Below are 14,450 nucleotides of genomic sequence, written 5' to 3'. Positions count from 1 at the left end.
TCTCTTCCTTGATTCCAATCTTATTTGTTGGCGTAGCAGGAAACAGCGTGCAGTTGCCAGCTAGCACTGAGGCAGAATATAGGGCAATGACTGCAGGCACAGCTGAAGCTTCATGGTTACGTCATCTGCTTGGGGAACTTTCTCTTCCCATTGCTCAGTCATCTCTATTTTGTGACAACCAAAGCGCGATCAAGATTGCCTTCAATCTTGTTCTACATAAATGCACTAAGCATATAGAGATTGATCAACACTCCATTCGTCAAAAGGTTGCGGAAGACGAGATTGTTCCCACTTATATATCCACGTCTGAACAAGTGGCTGATTTTTTTACCAAGGGACTTACAGGGCACCATTTTTGGGAATTGAAGAATAAGTTGCGCATGATCAAACCTCATGCACAACTTGAGGGGGGCTGTTAAGTTTGTACATATGGATCGGGTCACCCAAACCCGACCCATTTGATCCACATGCCCAACACATCATGGGCGGTGGCATACTTGTAAATTTTATTGTTATTTTGTGTATTTTATGATGTACCCTAAATCGTGATTAGTATATAATGATAACAAGAGGCAGACGTCATTTGTTGTTGCTCTCTTTCATCTCTCTCTTGCTTGGACGTGCAGCCCACTTCTCTCTTCATCCTCTTGCATCTAATTTCATTCGGTGGTTTGGTATTAGATATCAAAATCTTACATAAGGTACTCACTACAATTGTATCATATATTACAAAGCAAAGAGGGCTTTCATCTGTTTTGCACTTGGGAAGTTTCTTTCATCGTGAAAGGAATAAAATGTTTCATTTTTATTATAGTTGTATGCTATTTCGAAGAAGCATGGTTACAAATGAAACCACATGACAATGGTGCACTAATGTGTAAGTCAACAAGGGATTGAGAATAACTTGTGATTTTTGTAAGAAGCTTAGTGTTACAGGGAACGCTTGATTGAAGCATCACCTATCTGGGACACATGATAATATAGCCAATGAACTTCTATCAATTTGTTGGAAGCAGTAAATGGCAACAAATTACTAATAGGTTTAAAGCCAAAAAAAAACGAAACAGATAGAGACACACAAATGGAGAATTGTGAACCATGAGAATTGAGGATAATGATCAATACTGCTGACTCTATTTTAGCATCAAAGTGGTTAGTTTTAGGGCAAAAGAGGAATGAGCTACAAGAGGTTGGAGGCAGCTCCAATAGAAGAACACAAGCAAGGCAAGGCAAGGCCAGCAGGTAGCAGGTCTTTTGAGTTTTGAGAGAGTATAAAATGGGTAGGTCTAGTGCTTCTGCTTATATTAGAAGCTTCCTTCACACCTCAAACTGCAGCTAGTTCTCATACATTCAGATTGCTATGAGTCCCAAATGCCCCATTGGGGCTCTGGGGCTTGGATTGTGCAGACAGATGCTAGCTAAGTAAGGGATTGGCAAGAAAGTCTTATCCTACTACTGAAATGAATGAGAGAGATCAAGTGTTACATTAGTAAGGTATTGGGTGTTGACATCTAAGGATTGGGCAGTGCAGGTAAAAGAAGCAAATATTGGCCCAAGTAACAAGTTTTTTGACGCAAGCAACAAGCCACTTGCTAAACTCTCAAGTAACATTAGAATGCAAATTTTAGTTTATTATTGTCAGATGTACAATTAGTGGATGAATCATGTGTTTTGAAGATTTTTGTGCTCTTTTTCAGTTAAACAACTGACTTTGTATATAGACCCTCAAGCAACATGGATAATCAAAAACGTAGTGTATCATCATCAGATGTTATGCATAGAGGATAAACCACATATTTTACTTGATTTACAGTGATATGATATTGTTTATTGTGTTTGCTAATTTATTGTTATGTTTGTATATTGATATTCTTTTCTTTTTTCAGGAGATAACTTAGAGTCTTAGAGCAACTTGGATGGATCAACTAGTACCAAGTCACCGACTAATCTCATCTAACTTTTTTAACAGCTCTAGAAGCTTGTGACTGACTAATGAATACCCTATATAACATATCTCCTTGCCTTAAAGTCAGTGTGATGGAAATTTGGCTATTCTTTTGAGATTATCCATATTCCCCATCATGAAGGTACATCCTTCTTCTTCCTTCCTATCTGACATAACCACAAAAATTGATTTGGAATAGAGATGACTTTCCAAGGATTAGGATCACTGATTTTGTTTGTTAACTAGATAGCACCTTAAATTAGTTGGGCAAAGGCACAAAGCCTGGTGTTTCCTTAGCAATTGACCATGAGCAGAACATGGTAGTGGCTAGTCTACTCTATGTTTTCTATTTGGCAAAATAAAGTTATCTTTGACTAGGAGTTGAAGATCTTTCTATGTGAGAGAAATATTAGTATTTTCACTTGACTCTTGTGCATCACAGGCCATTCTACATTTGTCTTACCTTCTATTTCACCTGATGGCAATCTTTTGTTGACAAAGTAATAATTAGAGATATACTTTCATGCTTTGTGACAAAAATCCCAACTAATAACTTGGAAGACAAGAATAGGCATTTTACTTTCTAATGCCATCTCCCCATTGTCCGGCTGGCACACGATTAAATTTTCAATGTCAACTCCTAAAGCCCTTGAATAAGATGGATCAAATGCATGTTCAGCATCAACAAGCATGGCGTTACCTCCAAGCTTCTGCATATTTTCCATAAAAATCAGACATGTTAGAGTTCATCAGATACATAATTCAACTTAAAAAGAAGCTAAAGTTTTCTAATTAGAGATCATCACATAGATAATTCCACTTCAGAAGAAGCTAAAGTTTTTTAAACTTTTGTGATTCATGGATTTAGTCAAGAAAAATATAATCCAAAATTGTAAAGTCAAGTACCTGTACTTCTGCAATTGCATGTAGTGCCAAGGTGGTTTTCCCGCTACTTTCCGGGCCAAATATCTGGTTAAAAAACTGCCATAATCAATCTTATCCGCTCCCAAATTCTACATGACTCTCACTTCAAAAGGCAGACACACGACCAAAAGCTCACATGACATGTACTAATAAAAATCTGTTTTATTGCAAAAGGAGAATAGCAAGCATATGACGCGACGTCACTACGTGAAAAACTACTACGTATTCAGAAAAAAACAGCATTATCGGTTATCACCATAATGTTGCCCAAACAGATCACGACACGGTCAGAGAGAAAGCGTATATGGGACAAGCAATGATAGCAAAAAGTGGATAAGCGTCGACATTTCAAGAGCAGAAAAGGAGAGTATCAGTATAAAGCATTACCTCGACGATCCTCCCTTTGGGAAGACCACCACCAAGAGCAAGGTCCAACGTTAGGCAGCCGCTTGGGAAGGTTTCGCTGCGGCACAAGCAACAGCCTAGGTGAACCCCACAAACCTTGCATTTCTTTATTTTGCCAGAGAAACAAAAGTGAAGTACGTGCTGAGAGTAGTGAGAGCGAAAGGAGTAATAGTAACGAACCGCACAAGAGATAGATAGATAGAGAGAGAGAGAGAGAGAGAGAGAGGGAGGGCATACACCAGCGCGCCGCCAGCACTTCCCAGTCTAGTGACGCTCCCGTTGCCGAACGAACTGTTAATATCATTCATCGCAGCCTCCAGGGCTTTCTGCTGAAACACGACCACAAAGTGTCAGCACCAATAAAATCAACAGAGAACACAGACCAAAAAGGAGATGATCTGTAGGGAAATGAGGGTGGCAGCGAGCAAGAGGTCCCGGAAGGCATACGCGGTCGATTGCCCGGGGGTCAGGGTCACCAGAAAACACGCCGTTTGCCTTGACATCTGCGTCGCGGCGAAGAAACCTGTTCCCTGGAGAAGCCGGAAGTTTTGATGTTGTGTGGAGGAAAGGCAAACTTCTGGTGTGGAAGAGGTGAGTTCGGAAAGCGCACAGCAACTCCATCAACAACTAGTTGGACCCTCCCACCCTCTCTCTCTCTCTCTCTCTCTCTCTCTCTCTCTCTCTCTCTCCCACGGTCTCACCCTCTGCCTCTCTCTCTCCCTCGCTCGCTCTCTCTCCGTATATTTATGCTAAAAACTCTTAAATGTGTAGAGAGATACTCTGACTTACACAATTTCCACTAGACGCATTCGAAAGCTTCTGCTATCATAATACATGAGTGGCAGCATTTTTTGAGTGGCAGCATTTTACGCTGAAAGCGGAATCCAATTTTTAGTTTCTATCATCCCACTTTTGGTCGAAGAAGATCAAATCCAGCAACCTCTGGACTTGCCAATCTAAGGAGAGGGTGCTGTCAATGCTTCGCCGGACCAGTGAGTTTAACCTTCAGACATTGATATGGACGTTTATATTTGCTAGATTCCGTAAATGCCATTTTCTCATTGTCAGAATATTTTGGTCAGTTTCTTAAATACCCCAGCCCGCGGCCTATAATCTTCTTTTTTAAATCTCCACAAATATCCTATCAATGACTTTATGCAAGTGCATGGTTCTCTCTCCTTCCCCTAAATGTTCTGATCTTTCCTTCTCGATAAGTGTTCTTTGCTTCTTGGTCAAAACTGCTTTGGAAACCTCCATCAAGAAAGAAACGTGTTATTCTCCACTTACAATTGATTAGAACAAGGAAAATTCACCTCTATCATCATTGTTCGTAGTGGCAAATAATGAAGTAAAGATCGAAAAACGGGAACATTTACTTCAAATGGTGCAGAAAACGTCACATATTGGTTGCGAACACGCTTAGGGCCCGTTTGATTGTCGATTGAAATTTAACGTGGTAAATTTACCATGGTAAATTTTTTTAGAAAAAATTACAGGATGAAATTTCTCCATCTTCCAATCTGAGGCCCTGTTTGATTGTCGAGTGAAATTTAACATGATAAATTTAACCTTGTTTGATGCACAGGAAGAAAAAAGCGGCTGAAAATGGGGAGGCAATTGAAGGGAGGTGAAGACAGTGGCGTCGCTTTTCGATTCTGGCTGAAGCCGATGGACTGGGGCAATGGACAATGAAGCAAGCGAGCAGTAAAGCAGGGATGGTATCGGCGAATGATGCTGGGGCCAGAGCTGAATGACACTGAGGTTTCAAATGGTTACTGGTGGTTGAGCTCGACCACCGAGAGAGGGAAAATAACTAAAAATGATGCATTGCAGGGCAGAAGTCAATAATAGTGGTCAGATAGGGGAGGACTTACCATAACAAAGGAATCACACAAGAACGACGCTGGTTTAATAAGCACAGCTCGAATGCTTCACAATCATGGGATGGTGGGGGAACAATCGATGTTGGGTTCAGGCGAGAGGCAGTGGAGTTTCGGTGAGGGTGGATGCTGGGAAGAGCTTGAATAGGATTATATTCCATTCTTATCTCTACAATGGCCGTCGTACTACTCCAAGCCAACCCCCAAGATCGGGAAGTCTACCTGAAGGTCGATCTTCATCCCATGCGAAGCCCTAGTTCTTCTTTTCATTGTCGAGCATCTTCTGGAACTCATGACACGATGAGCATCTGAAGAGAAACGGCGATTGCCGCCAGCATCTCAAATGTGACGGTGAGAAAGCATGCCGAGCAGGTGAAATTTCACCCGCTCCTTTTTACAACAAACGGGTGAAATTCCACCCCATTTGTTATGTTTTTAGTCGGGCGGGTGAAATTTCACCAGCCCGTACAAATTTCACTCCCTCCTCTCATTTTACCCCGGCTATCAAATGAGGCCTTAAGGATAGTTGGAACACCGCAACATTCACAAGCAAATGTGAAAATAAATTACACTTTTATTGGCATTTTTTTAAAGCAAGGTGAATGCTCATAGCCTACCCTCTATAAAAATGGTTGGTATTCCGTGAATTGGCGATCGCAAGAACTTATTGCATATTAGCTCAGTAGTGTAACTATCAAGAGTCTTAGTCTGTAAACAGTTAGTCCATGGAGTATTAAATTGTTTGTCTTTAATGTCACAAACTGATGACACTTATATGGTGACTAGAGATGCAGTAACAAATTGTGATTGTAGGTACAGTATCAAATAAAGATTCTAGTGTGTTGTCAAACCATCATGGCATTGTAGTATCAAACTGTGTGGTATAAAACCAAGATCTTAGTATGATATCAAACTAAAACCTTAGTATATGGCATCAACCATAATCGTATTTCGGTATCAAACCAACAAGTTGTCTCGACACTCAAGCAAGTGCAGATAATATATCATTTTATAAATGATATAACGGCAATTTTCTTTCCCCATGTTGCATTGCCCGTAACGTCAACCTGACTAAAGTCACATGAACTGGTTTATTCATTGCAAGTGAAGAAGTTGCAGCGTGGAAGACGCCAGATATTTCAACCAATGTTACTCTGTCAGCGCTGGATATGGAAATAGCACTAGTGTAGCCTATAAATGAAGCTATAAGTGTTGGTGATGGTATGGGGAACAAGAACCAATTGGTTGAAAATGTAAACGAAATATTAATTGTAGACAACTTTTTTAATGGTTCAGTGTCTAACAATATTGTGGATGCACCTATAGCTGGATATAAGAACAACAAAAATGATGCACATGAAGCAAACAAACATGCTTCAATAAATTTAGACATCAGTAAGCAAAGCATAAAGGTATTTCTCTTGTTCATATGTAAGCTCTGTGTGAAGGAATGAAGTTTAACAATATGGAAGATGCATTTGATATCTACAATAATTATACATTGCAATTCAATTTTAATGCCAAGAAGGGTAGCCATGATAATGATTGAACAAGGATCGCTGCAAGGAAGATTAACATGTGTTTCAAAGAGAGATGGTTAAAGGAGAACAAGGCCAGTAAAATTTAAAGGTTAACTTCAAAATGTCGATGCAATGCAAGGAAGGTGATGAATAGGCTTTCGAGTTGCAAGTTTTTACCTAGTAAATGAAGACAGCCACTCCATGGCTTCTCTACTATTATCAGAATGTTTAGGACACCCTGGAAGATAAGAGAGGCGCTTATAACCACTAGAGAAATAACATCTAATGTCCTTGTTACTCCAAGCTAGACATATAACTATATTAGCAAGTTGAGTAGCCGGTGTGAGGTGTGAGAATGTACCCTTCACACCTTCTGACTTAAGAAAACTAATGTGTTGTGAAAAGTAGTAAAATACATGTTGCAATAGGATTTTTGTAGAAAAAGTCGAGCATCAACCTAGATTTTATAGTACTTCCAATTGATGATGATGGATTTATAGAAAACATTATCTGGGTAGATGCTTAATTACACGTAGATTATAAGTGCTTAAACAATGTTCTTATCTTCGATACACATTAAGGGACAAGACTCATTAATGGCATTTTGCACAATTTGTAGGCATGATCCACTATGCACAAAGTTGCATATGTAGTAGTGGATTTTTGTATAACTAGATGATAGAGAGTTTAGCTTAGTTGTTTTCACGGTTTGGTTTACTGAGGCAACGAAATGAGTGGTGCTGATTGACAAGGACAAGATGGTTGATTAGTCATAGCATAGGCATAACCAAATACACATCATCGTCTTTGCTTATGACATACATTCTACAATGCATTAAAAAATATAAGGTACATGTTAAACAAGAAACAAGGGTGTAAGGATTATTTGTCAAAGTGCATGCTAAAGTCACAAGATGAAAAGTCTTTCCTCTATCATCACGGAATGAAATGATTGATCAATACCAATTAGAGCATAACAGTTGGTTTCAAAGTCTACATGAAGACATAGAGAAGTGATCTTTGATATACAACCATTAGTATTTTTTGTGCAAATATGATTATCGCATAGAGGGTTGAGAGTATACATTCTACCCTAAAGAAGAACATCTACTCATGTTTGATTGTAAGGTGCAAGGTTTGGTGAGCAGGTTGAGACTGAATTAGGGTCCATAACTGGAACCGTATTGCACCTGCGTGAAGAGCCCGACGTCACAGGGCCTCTCTTTGTTGCTTACTGTTTTGGGCTTGGCGCATAGAAGCAAAAGAGGGAAGAAGAAGGAACAAAGGTGGAAGTTGACGGCGGCTGAGAGAAGGAGGTGGTGCGATGCAGGTAGCTGCCCTTCCTCTTCCCGTTTTCCTTTTCTGCCTCTCCCTCTCATCGTTCTCTATTCTTCTTTGTCGCTGCACTCTTCCGCTAGTTTTCTCCCTCTCGTCCTCCCGAGTTCTCTCGCGGCTTGCCCTCACCATGTCTCACTCTCATACTCTCACTCTCTCTCTCTCTCTCTCTCTCTCTCTCTCTCTGTGTACTCTCCCTCAACCACCCACTAGCCTCATTGGCTCCCCTTGGACTCCCGCATGCTCGCCCTCTCGTCTGTTTTTTTTCCTCACCTTCATTCTCCCCTATGTCTCTCTCTCAATTTCTCTCTATTATCATCTCTCTCTCCTGTGTGTTTCCCTCAATTGAATCCTTTGTCGTCCTCTCACTCACTCCCTCATTCTCGCCCAAACTCCCTTGCATGAACTCTCTCTCACGCACCTCCTTCAACCAAGCCATCTCTCTGTCTTGGCTCTCCCTCTCAACTGAATGTTGTCTTCTCTCGTTAGACCTCTCTCTCGCTCGCTCTCTTGCTCATTCTCACTCTCTTTAGGGCTGTTTTGGATTTGGTAGTTGGAGGAATACGTCATTCTCCTCATAGCAAATAGGTGGTGTTGGTTGTGACGACAACATATAGCCTTTGGCTTTTGGTGATTGGTCGAGCATTTGGATTGGCTACTAAGGAACACATACAATAGTTGAGACAAGGGTGAGCGAGGCCTAATCAAACTATTTTGTCTAATGTTATAACTCCTTAATCAATTTGATGGAATGATTAAGGGTGCACGATAGAGATCTTATTACATTGAAGAAAGTTCAAGACTACTTCTGGACGGGTGTTGACCTATACTATATTTTATTGGATTTTGCAGTGCATGTGGGAATGTTGGGTTGCATGTAAAATTACAATTGGAAATGACAACAAAACGTGTAAATTATTAAGGTTCGAACATATGCTAGGGTGCAATAATAATGCTTGTTTCATGGGGATTCGATTAATTTTATGTTATTACTAGTGAGTTAGTGTTGTCATCATCAAATTGACGAAAGAAAAACATGATTGTCAGGATGACACCTCAACTAAGAAAGCAAGTTGAGAAACATGATTGTCAGGATGAAACATAATACTAATAGGTTGAATCGAGGTCTTGAAATCTAAATTGATTGGTCATAACCTCGAAAAGATGGGAAAAACTTGTTAGAGGGTTCTACCGGCCGATTCTACCTTTCGACAACCTCTTGAGACGATAATGACTCAGTGGTCTTACTTATCACCTAAATAGATTTTAGAGCAAGGTGAATAGAAAGTTTATTGTCTTGAATTTTTACTGGTGGACCAGACACATTGAGTAGACCTTGAGCGACAAGATTCAGAACCCGAGGCAATTTTGGGTTTTTATAGACACACGCGACATGTATGGCAACATTCCAGCAAATTCCTACTTGGGGTGAAATATGGAGTATGTGTTATGTTCCCAAGTGTGGGGTTTCCAAGATCATTGGATCGTATGATTGTATTTGTTTGAATGATGTTTGATATAACGTACTTATTTCCATATAAATGCATGTGTGAGATTGATTGATTCATTAAGATTGTTTTTTATGCAATGACATATACATGCTAGCAATTATAATTGCTTAAGACGGATTAGGTGGGGTATCGAGTTCAGTATCTCCTCAACTCTGATTATGTATTAGTGAACATCGTAGCATGATATTTGCATAGGATAGCTATGAGCCAATCACAGATCGAGACTACTCTCCATGGTTCAGCTAAATTTTTGTATAGAGTGATTGTTATGTTTTGACTGTTGTGAACGTTACGAGTTTTTCTTTTGCATTGCCGTTGAGAGTGATTCAACTGAACGGACCTAACATGTAGAAGTGCCCATAAAGTATGATATGGCTAGCTAAGAGTATTGATTTAATGTGTGACTTCTTTAAGGAAGCGATTTGGGGTTTGAGTGCACTCGTGAAGTGAAACCTCATGTGCTAGCCAATCCTATTATGAATGTGCTTTCATTATGATAAATTAAGAAATAATAATTAATTGGAGGCTAGTGGGTTATGGTAATATGTTTGAGATACATCCCGCCCTCGCCACAGGTCTTGCTTGATCAGAGCGCAGGCAGTGCAAGGCCTCAACATATCGTTATGTGATGTGTTTGGAGTGTTCGACTCTCGCCTTCTCAACCTGAGTGTCATAGGAATGACTAAGCAAGTATTCTTGGAATTCACACATCCATAGTTGATTGCTCTAGCACTGCAGTGTGAACGAATTTGTATTATTTTGGGCTACCACGGGGGTTCTCTCCTGACGGTAGGTTGCACATGATATACTCATGCCTATGTTTTACACCTACGAGAGCTATCAATTCACTGAATCAAATGTAAATAAAATGAATGTAAATGAAACAAATGTGAATGAAGTGAATGTGTATAAATTGAATATGACTATTAAGTGTATTGATTGTGGCTACTGACCAGTCCCTATAGATCATGCAAAATATATGAGAGACCACCGTGACAAGTTATGTGATTGCATGTGCATATAATAATATCATAGTGATTATGTATCTTTATATGTTAGACTATAGATTTGAGTACTTACCTTAAAGAGTTAGAGATTTATCTAGTATGTTGTTATACTATGAAGGCTAAGCCTTCTGTTGTTTATCTTTTTTCAAGTTATGGTGGACCCGGGTAACAAGTTGATCAGATGGCTCTACTCTTATTCTACTGAAGAGATTTTGGGTCTACAATCATGTCAATACATCATGTTTTGTCTCATTGATGTCTTATTTATGTTTAGGCATCAATGTTTTGGTTTTGGGGGCATTTTTTGGTCACACATGTCATTGACAAATGTCAAGTCATTTTGTATGAACTTATTTTGGTACATAATGGAATATTTGCCCCACTATCATTTTGATTTGCATAGCTCCATTTTAATTGTTGTATTATCACACCATGATGTATTCTATCACAAAAAAAAGGTGGGGGGGAGGGGGGGGTTAAAAAGATCAGGAATGACATTGACAATCTTTCAATTTTTCAAGCAATATGAACAATTTGTGGAGAATCTTAAAGACTACAACTACAAGTTGGTGAAAAATTAATTTATTGAATTTATGAACACTCTGCTTGATGGGCATGCATTATACACACAACACAAAAAGCGGCATCGTTCAACACTTATGTGAATTTTAATAGTGTTCTTTGGAGGCATGCATTGGAGGTGTTGATGTGGGAGAACACCATTGAGATATTGGAATAGTATATGATACAACGATGGACCAAAAATGCTAACAACAAATATTTGGGTGTTTGTAGTGCTCCTAAGATAGACAACAACGAGATATGTCCCATTACATTCCACTACTAACATTTATGTAGATTCTTAATGTTTGCTACTGAATTTGTCCCAAAAGATGAACAAATGTACCAACATGTAGTAGAGTTTCAGTGGAAAGTTGTGAAGAATGCTGGTAAAGTGCACACAAGAAGGAAAAGTGTCCCCACTAGTAGCAGCCAACCATAACTGCAGACCTAGATGAGAAAGTACATCATATGGTTAACATCATGTTTAATGACTCAAAGCTAAATATTATTGATGTTGAAGAATTCTACCATAGTGGACAGGTACTAAAAAGTTGTGTATTTCTGATCATGGGCATAAAAGGTAAAAAAACATCCTAGAAAAGTTGTCAAAGGCAAAGAGTGAGAAATAGACAAAATAAAGGAGACAGCTGAATCAACCCCATCACTTTATAAGAGACCATTAAGACTTTATAACTCAATCAACCACATAGAGACTATCACTGCATAAGGCAATTAAGCCTTTTATATATTCATTCTCACTTGTGCAAACACCTCCTTACATAATTTTTGTTTTTTTTGTAGGAATAAATGCATAGACTTCTAATATATCATGTGGCACTTGACATGATAGAGAGTGTGCTTTTGCATTTGCAGACTGCAGTGTATTCATTACTAGAGTGCAAAATGTCTTCTTGGTATGCAGTTAATCTATTCAAGGAGTGTAATGCAACGTTACTGCTATGTAGTTATCTACTCTGAGAGTACTATGAAATTGTTACCGTAAAGCAGTTACATGTTTTCTTGCACTAAGGGGGATGCTTGAACAAGTGTCTATGTCTTTTGTTAAATGCATACATAAATGTTATATTAAAAATTGACATGTATAAACATTGGTTGATTTGCGATTCCTCTCCGATTTATTGCTCACCTCTATTGTGGTTTGTTACTTTGTCTATTTTCACTCTTCTTGGACAAGTTTATTACTTTTGTGCGGGTAATTAATTTAATGTTGTCATGACCGACCTTCCCTCATTTTAACGTTACCTTGACTGACCTCCTATTATTTTAATGTTCTAAGGCATGAAGTTAAAGTTTATATAGAAAAAGAGATTGGGATTTTGGTGTTTCTCTGTGTACACCTTGTGAGAGTTTCAGTGCCAAAGGACATCATTTCATGAAGGCTTCGGGCAGTTTGTATTCATTTTTTATTAGTTCATGTAAAATAGTTAGGATTCATTTCACATTGAATATACAAACCATCAATTGTATTTCCTTTTTTGGACAATAGACATCGGTTTGTGTTGCCTAACTTCTTGTTTTATGGTGAAATGGTCTATATAAATCCTTTTGTTGGTTTCTTGTGAAACAATCTGTATTAATTTTAAGCTGGATGTATAAACCATGGGGTATATCTTTGTCAAAGTTGACAATGATTATCAGTTTGCATCACCCAACTCCTTCTCCTATAAGATATATTGAGATCTCCATACTCGGTTTCATTTTTATAAAAATATAAATAATACTGGTGTGATATTGGTCCTTGCTAGTTTGCTAAATAGAAGGACGCAATTGCTAAGGCAACCATCCAATGTGATAAGAGCAATTGTCAATTTGATAGTGAGAATCTGCTGTTTTTCATAGTGTTCAGGCAACCCATTTCTCACTTATGCAACAAATGTAGATTTGACATTTCCCAATTGATGGCATGATATGATTTATATCTAAATCAAAACTAGATTTTAGGTTGTTGGATTCAAGCGAGAGATGTCGGTTTGCATGGCCAAAGATACAAGTCTAATTACAAGTCTTAGCAAACCATTCAAACTCACCGTCAAACTAAGAGGGCCTAGATGCCAGCTCATGTTTATGCCCAAGCAAACTGTCAAGAGGTTGAGCTCAATTGATGGTAGTATCTCCAATTCCTTGCCTTAACTGATGAAGGGACCAACTCATTAGTTCATCAAATAGACTAGTGAACTGGTAAGACATTGTTCCACGGACTTCCAACAAAGTAGACAGGGGATACTAGTTTGAGTCCATGATGGTACTAGTTTGATAACAGGGTTCAACATATGAATAGAACAAACCATCATAATAATGTACTTTTCGATGCCATATAATGCATTCCCCAACACCTCATACCAAAGGTCCGAGCTTTGCTTTGGATTTCAATGAGAGAGGGTTTCAACAATTTGGCCTTTCATTTGATTCACAATTCATTGAGTGCATGGGAAAATCACGCAAGTACCATGTATGGTTGGAATTGCATCTTGAGTACCTGCGTTGGTATGCTACGGTTAGTCTCGATTTCTGTTTTCAAGGAACCTGACAATGTGAAACATGCTGCATATGAGCATAATCTTGATGTGTGGTACGGACTCATTGACACTGACTACACAAGTCCAGGTTGTTGTTGGATTCTAATGAGGTAGAGACTTTTAACAATTTGTAGGTAAGCTTGGATATGATTCATAGTTCGTGCATGAGGGTGTTGAGGGTAACAAGGAGGGGCCTAGAACATTGGTTCTTCAAATAGACTGGTGAAGTGGACAAGGGATATTAGTTTGCATTAGCAACGATACCATTCTGATTGCAAGTCTCAGCTAACCGGTCAGACTTACCTTCAAATGGAGAGTGCACTAGACGTTGGATCATTGTCATTCATGATATATTGAGATGTCCATACATAGGTTTACTTTTATTGAAAATTGAGTTTACTTCATGGGATAAACACACAAGTATTATATGCCAGCAGATTTTGACACTAACTACACAAGTCTAAGTTGTTGAATTCTAATGAAGCAGAGACTTCCAACAATTTGTAGATAACCTTCAACATGATCCACATTCAATTAAGTGCATGAGGATGTTCTAGAGCAGAAGGGGCCCAAGCCATTGATTTTTCAAATATGCTGATGAAGTGGACAATAAATATCAGTTTATATTGCCAACAAGTACCAGTTTAATTGCAAGTCTCAGCCAGGCAATGAGACTTACCATCAAACCAAGAGTGCTTTAGATGTTGAACTGATAGCCAAGTGGTAAGACTAGTTCTTTACGAAAACTTGCTGGTGAGATAATAGTCTTTGATTGTTTGATATAATCAAGCACGTGTTTTGTTATGGTGTTTAGGTGACATG

At 38.8% G+C, this 14,450-nt stretch overlaps 1 protein-coding gene across 18 annotated transcripts in view; it reads right to left on the bottom strand.

Moving 5' to 3' along the window:
* Positions 1 to 4,012, bottom strand: part of LOC116264095 (DNA repair protein recA homolog 1, chloroplastic) — a 40,282-nt gene extending 36,270 nt beyond the window's left edge. For 8 of the 18 annotated variants that reach the window (XM_031644065.2, XM_031644078.2, XM_031644076.2 and 5 more), the window contains exons 1-5: positions 3,722 to 4,010; positions 3,512 to 3,603; positions 3,257 to 3,332; positions 2,852 to 2,914; positions 2,526 to 2,655 (exon numbers count right to left, since the gene is read on the bottom strand). In XM_031644065.2, the coding sequence (XP_031499925.1) occupies positions 2,526 to 2,655; positions 2,852 to 2,914; positions 3,257 to 3,332; positions 3,512 to 3,603; positions 3,722 to 3,895 (535 nt within the window). In that variant the 5' untranslated portion in view covers positions 3,896 to 4,010. Of the gene's footprint in view, positions 1 to 2,525; positions 2,656 to 2,851; positions 2,915 to 3,256; positions 3,333 to 3,511; positions 3,604 to 3,721 lie in introns of all 18 variants that reach the window. The other 10 variants (XM_031644064.2, XM_031644061.2, XM_031644071.2 and 7 more) reach the window with 5 other exon arrangements.
* Positions 4,013 to 14,450: the final 10,438 nt, after the last annotated feature.

This window comes from Nymphaea colorata, chromosome 11 (genome assembly GCF_008831285.2).
Source record: "Nymphaea colorata isolate Beijing-Zhang1983 chromosome 11, ASM883128v2, whole genome shotgun sequence".
Classification (NCBI taxonomy): Eukaryota; Viridiplantae; Streptophyta; class Magnoliopsida; order Nymphaeales; family Nymphaeaceae; genus Nymphaea; species Nymphaea colorata.
Note: the sequence above shows the minus strand (reverse complement) of the source record. Positions and strands in the feature narration are given on the sequence as shown.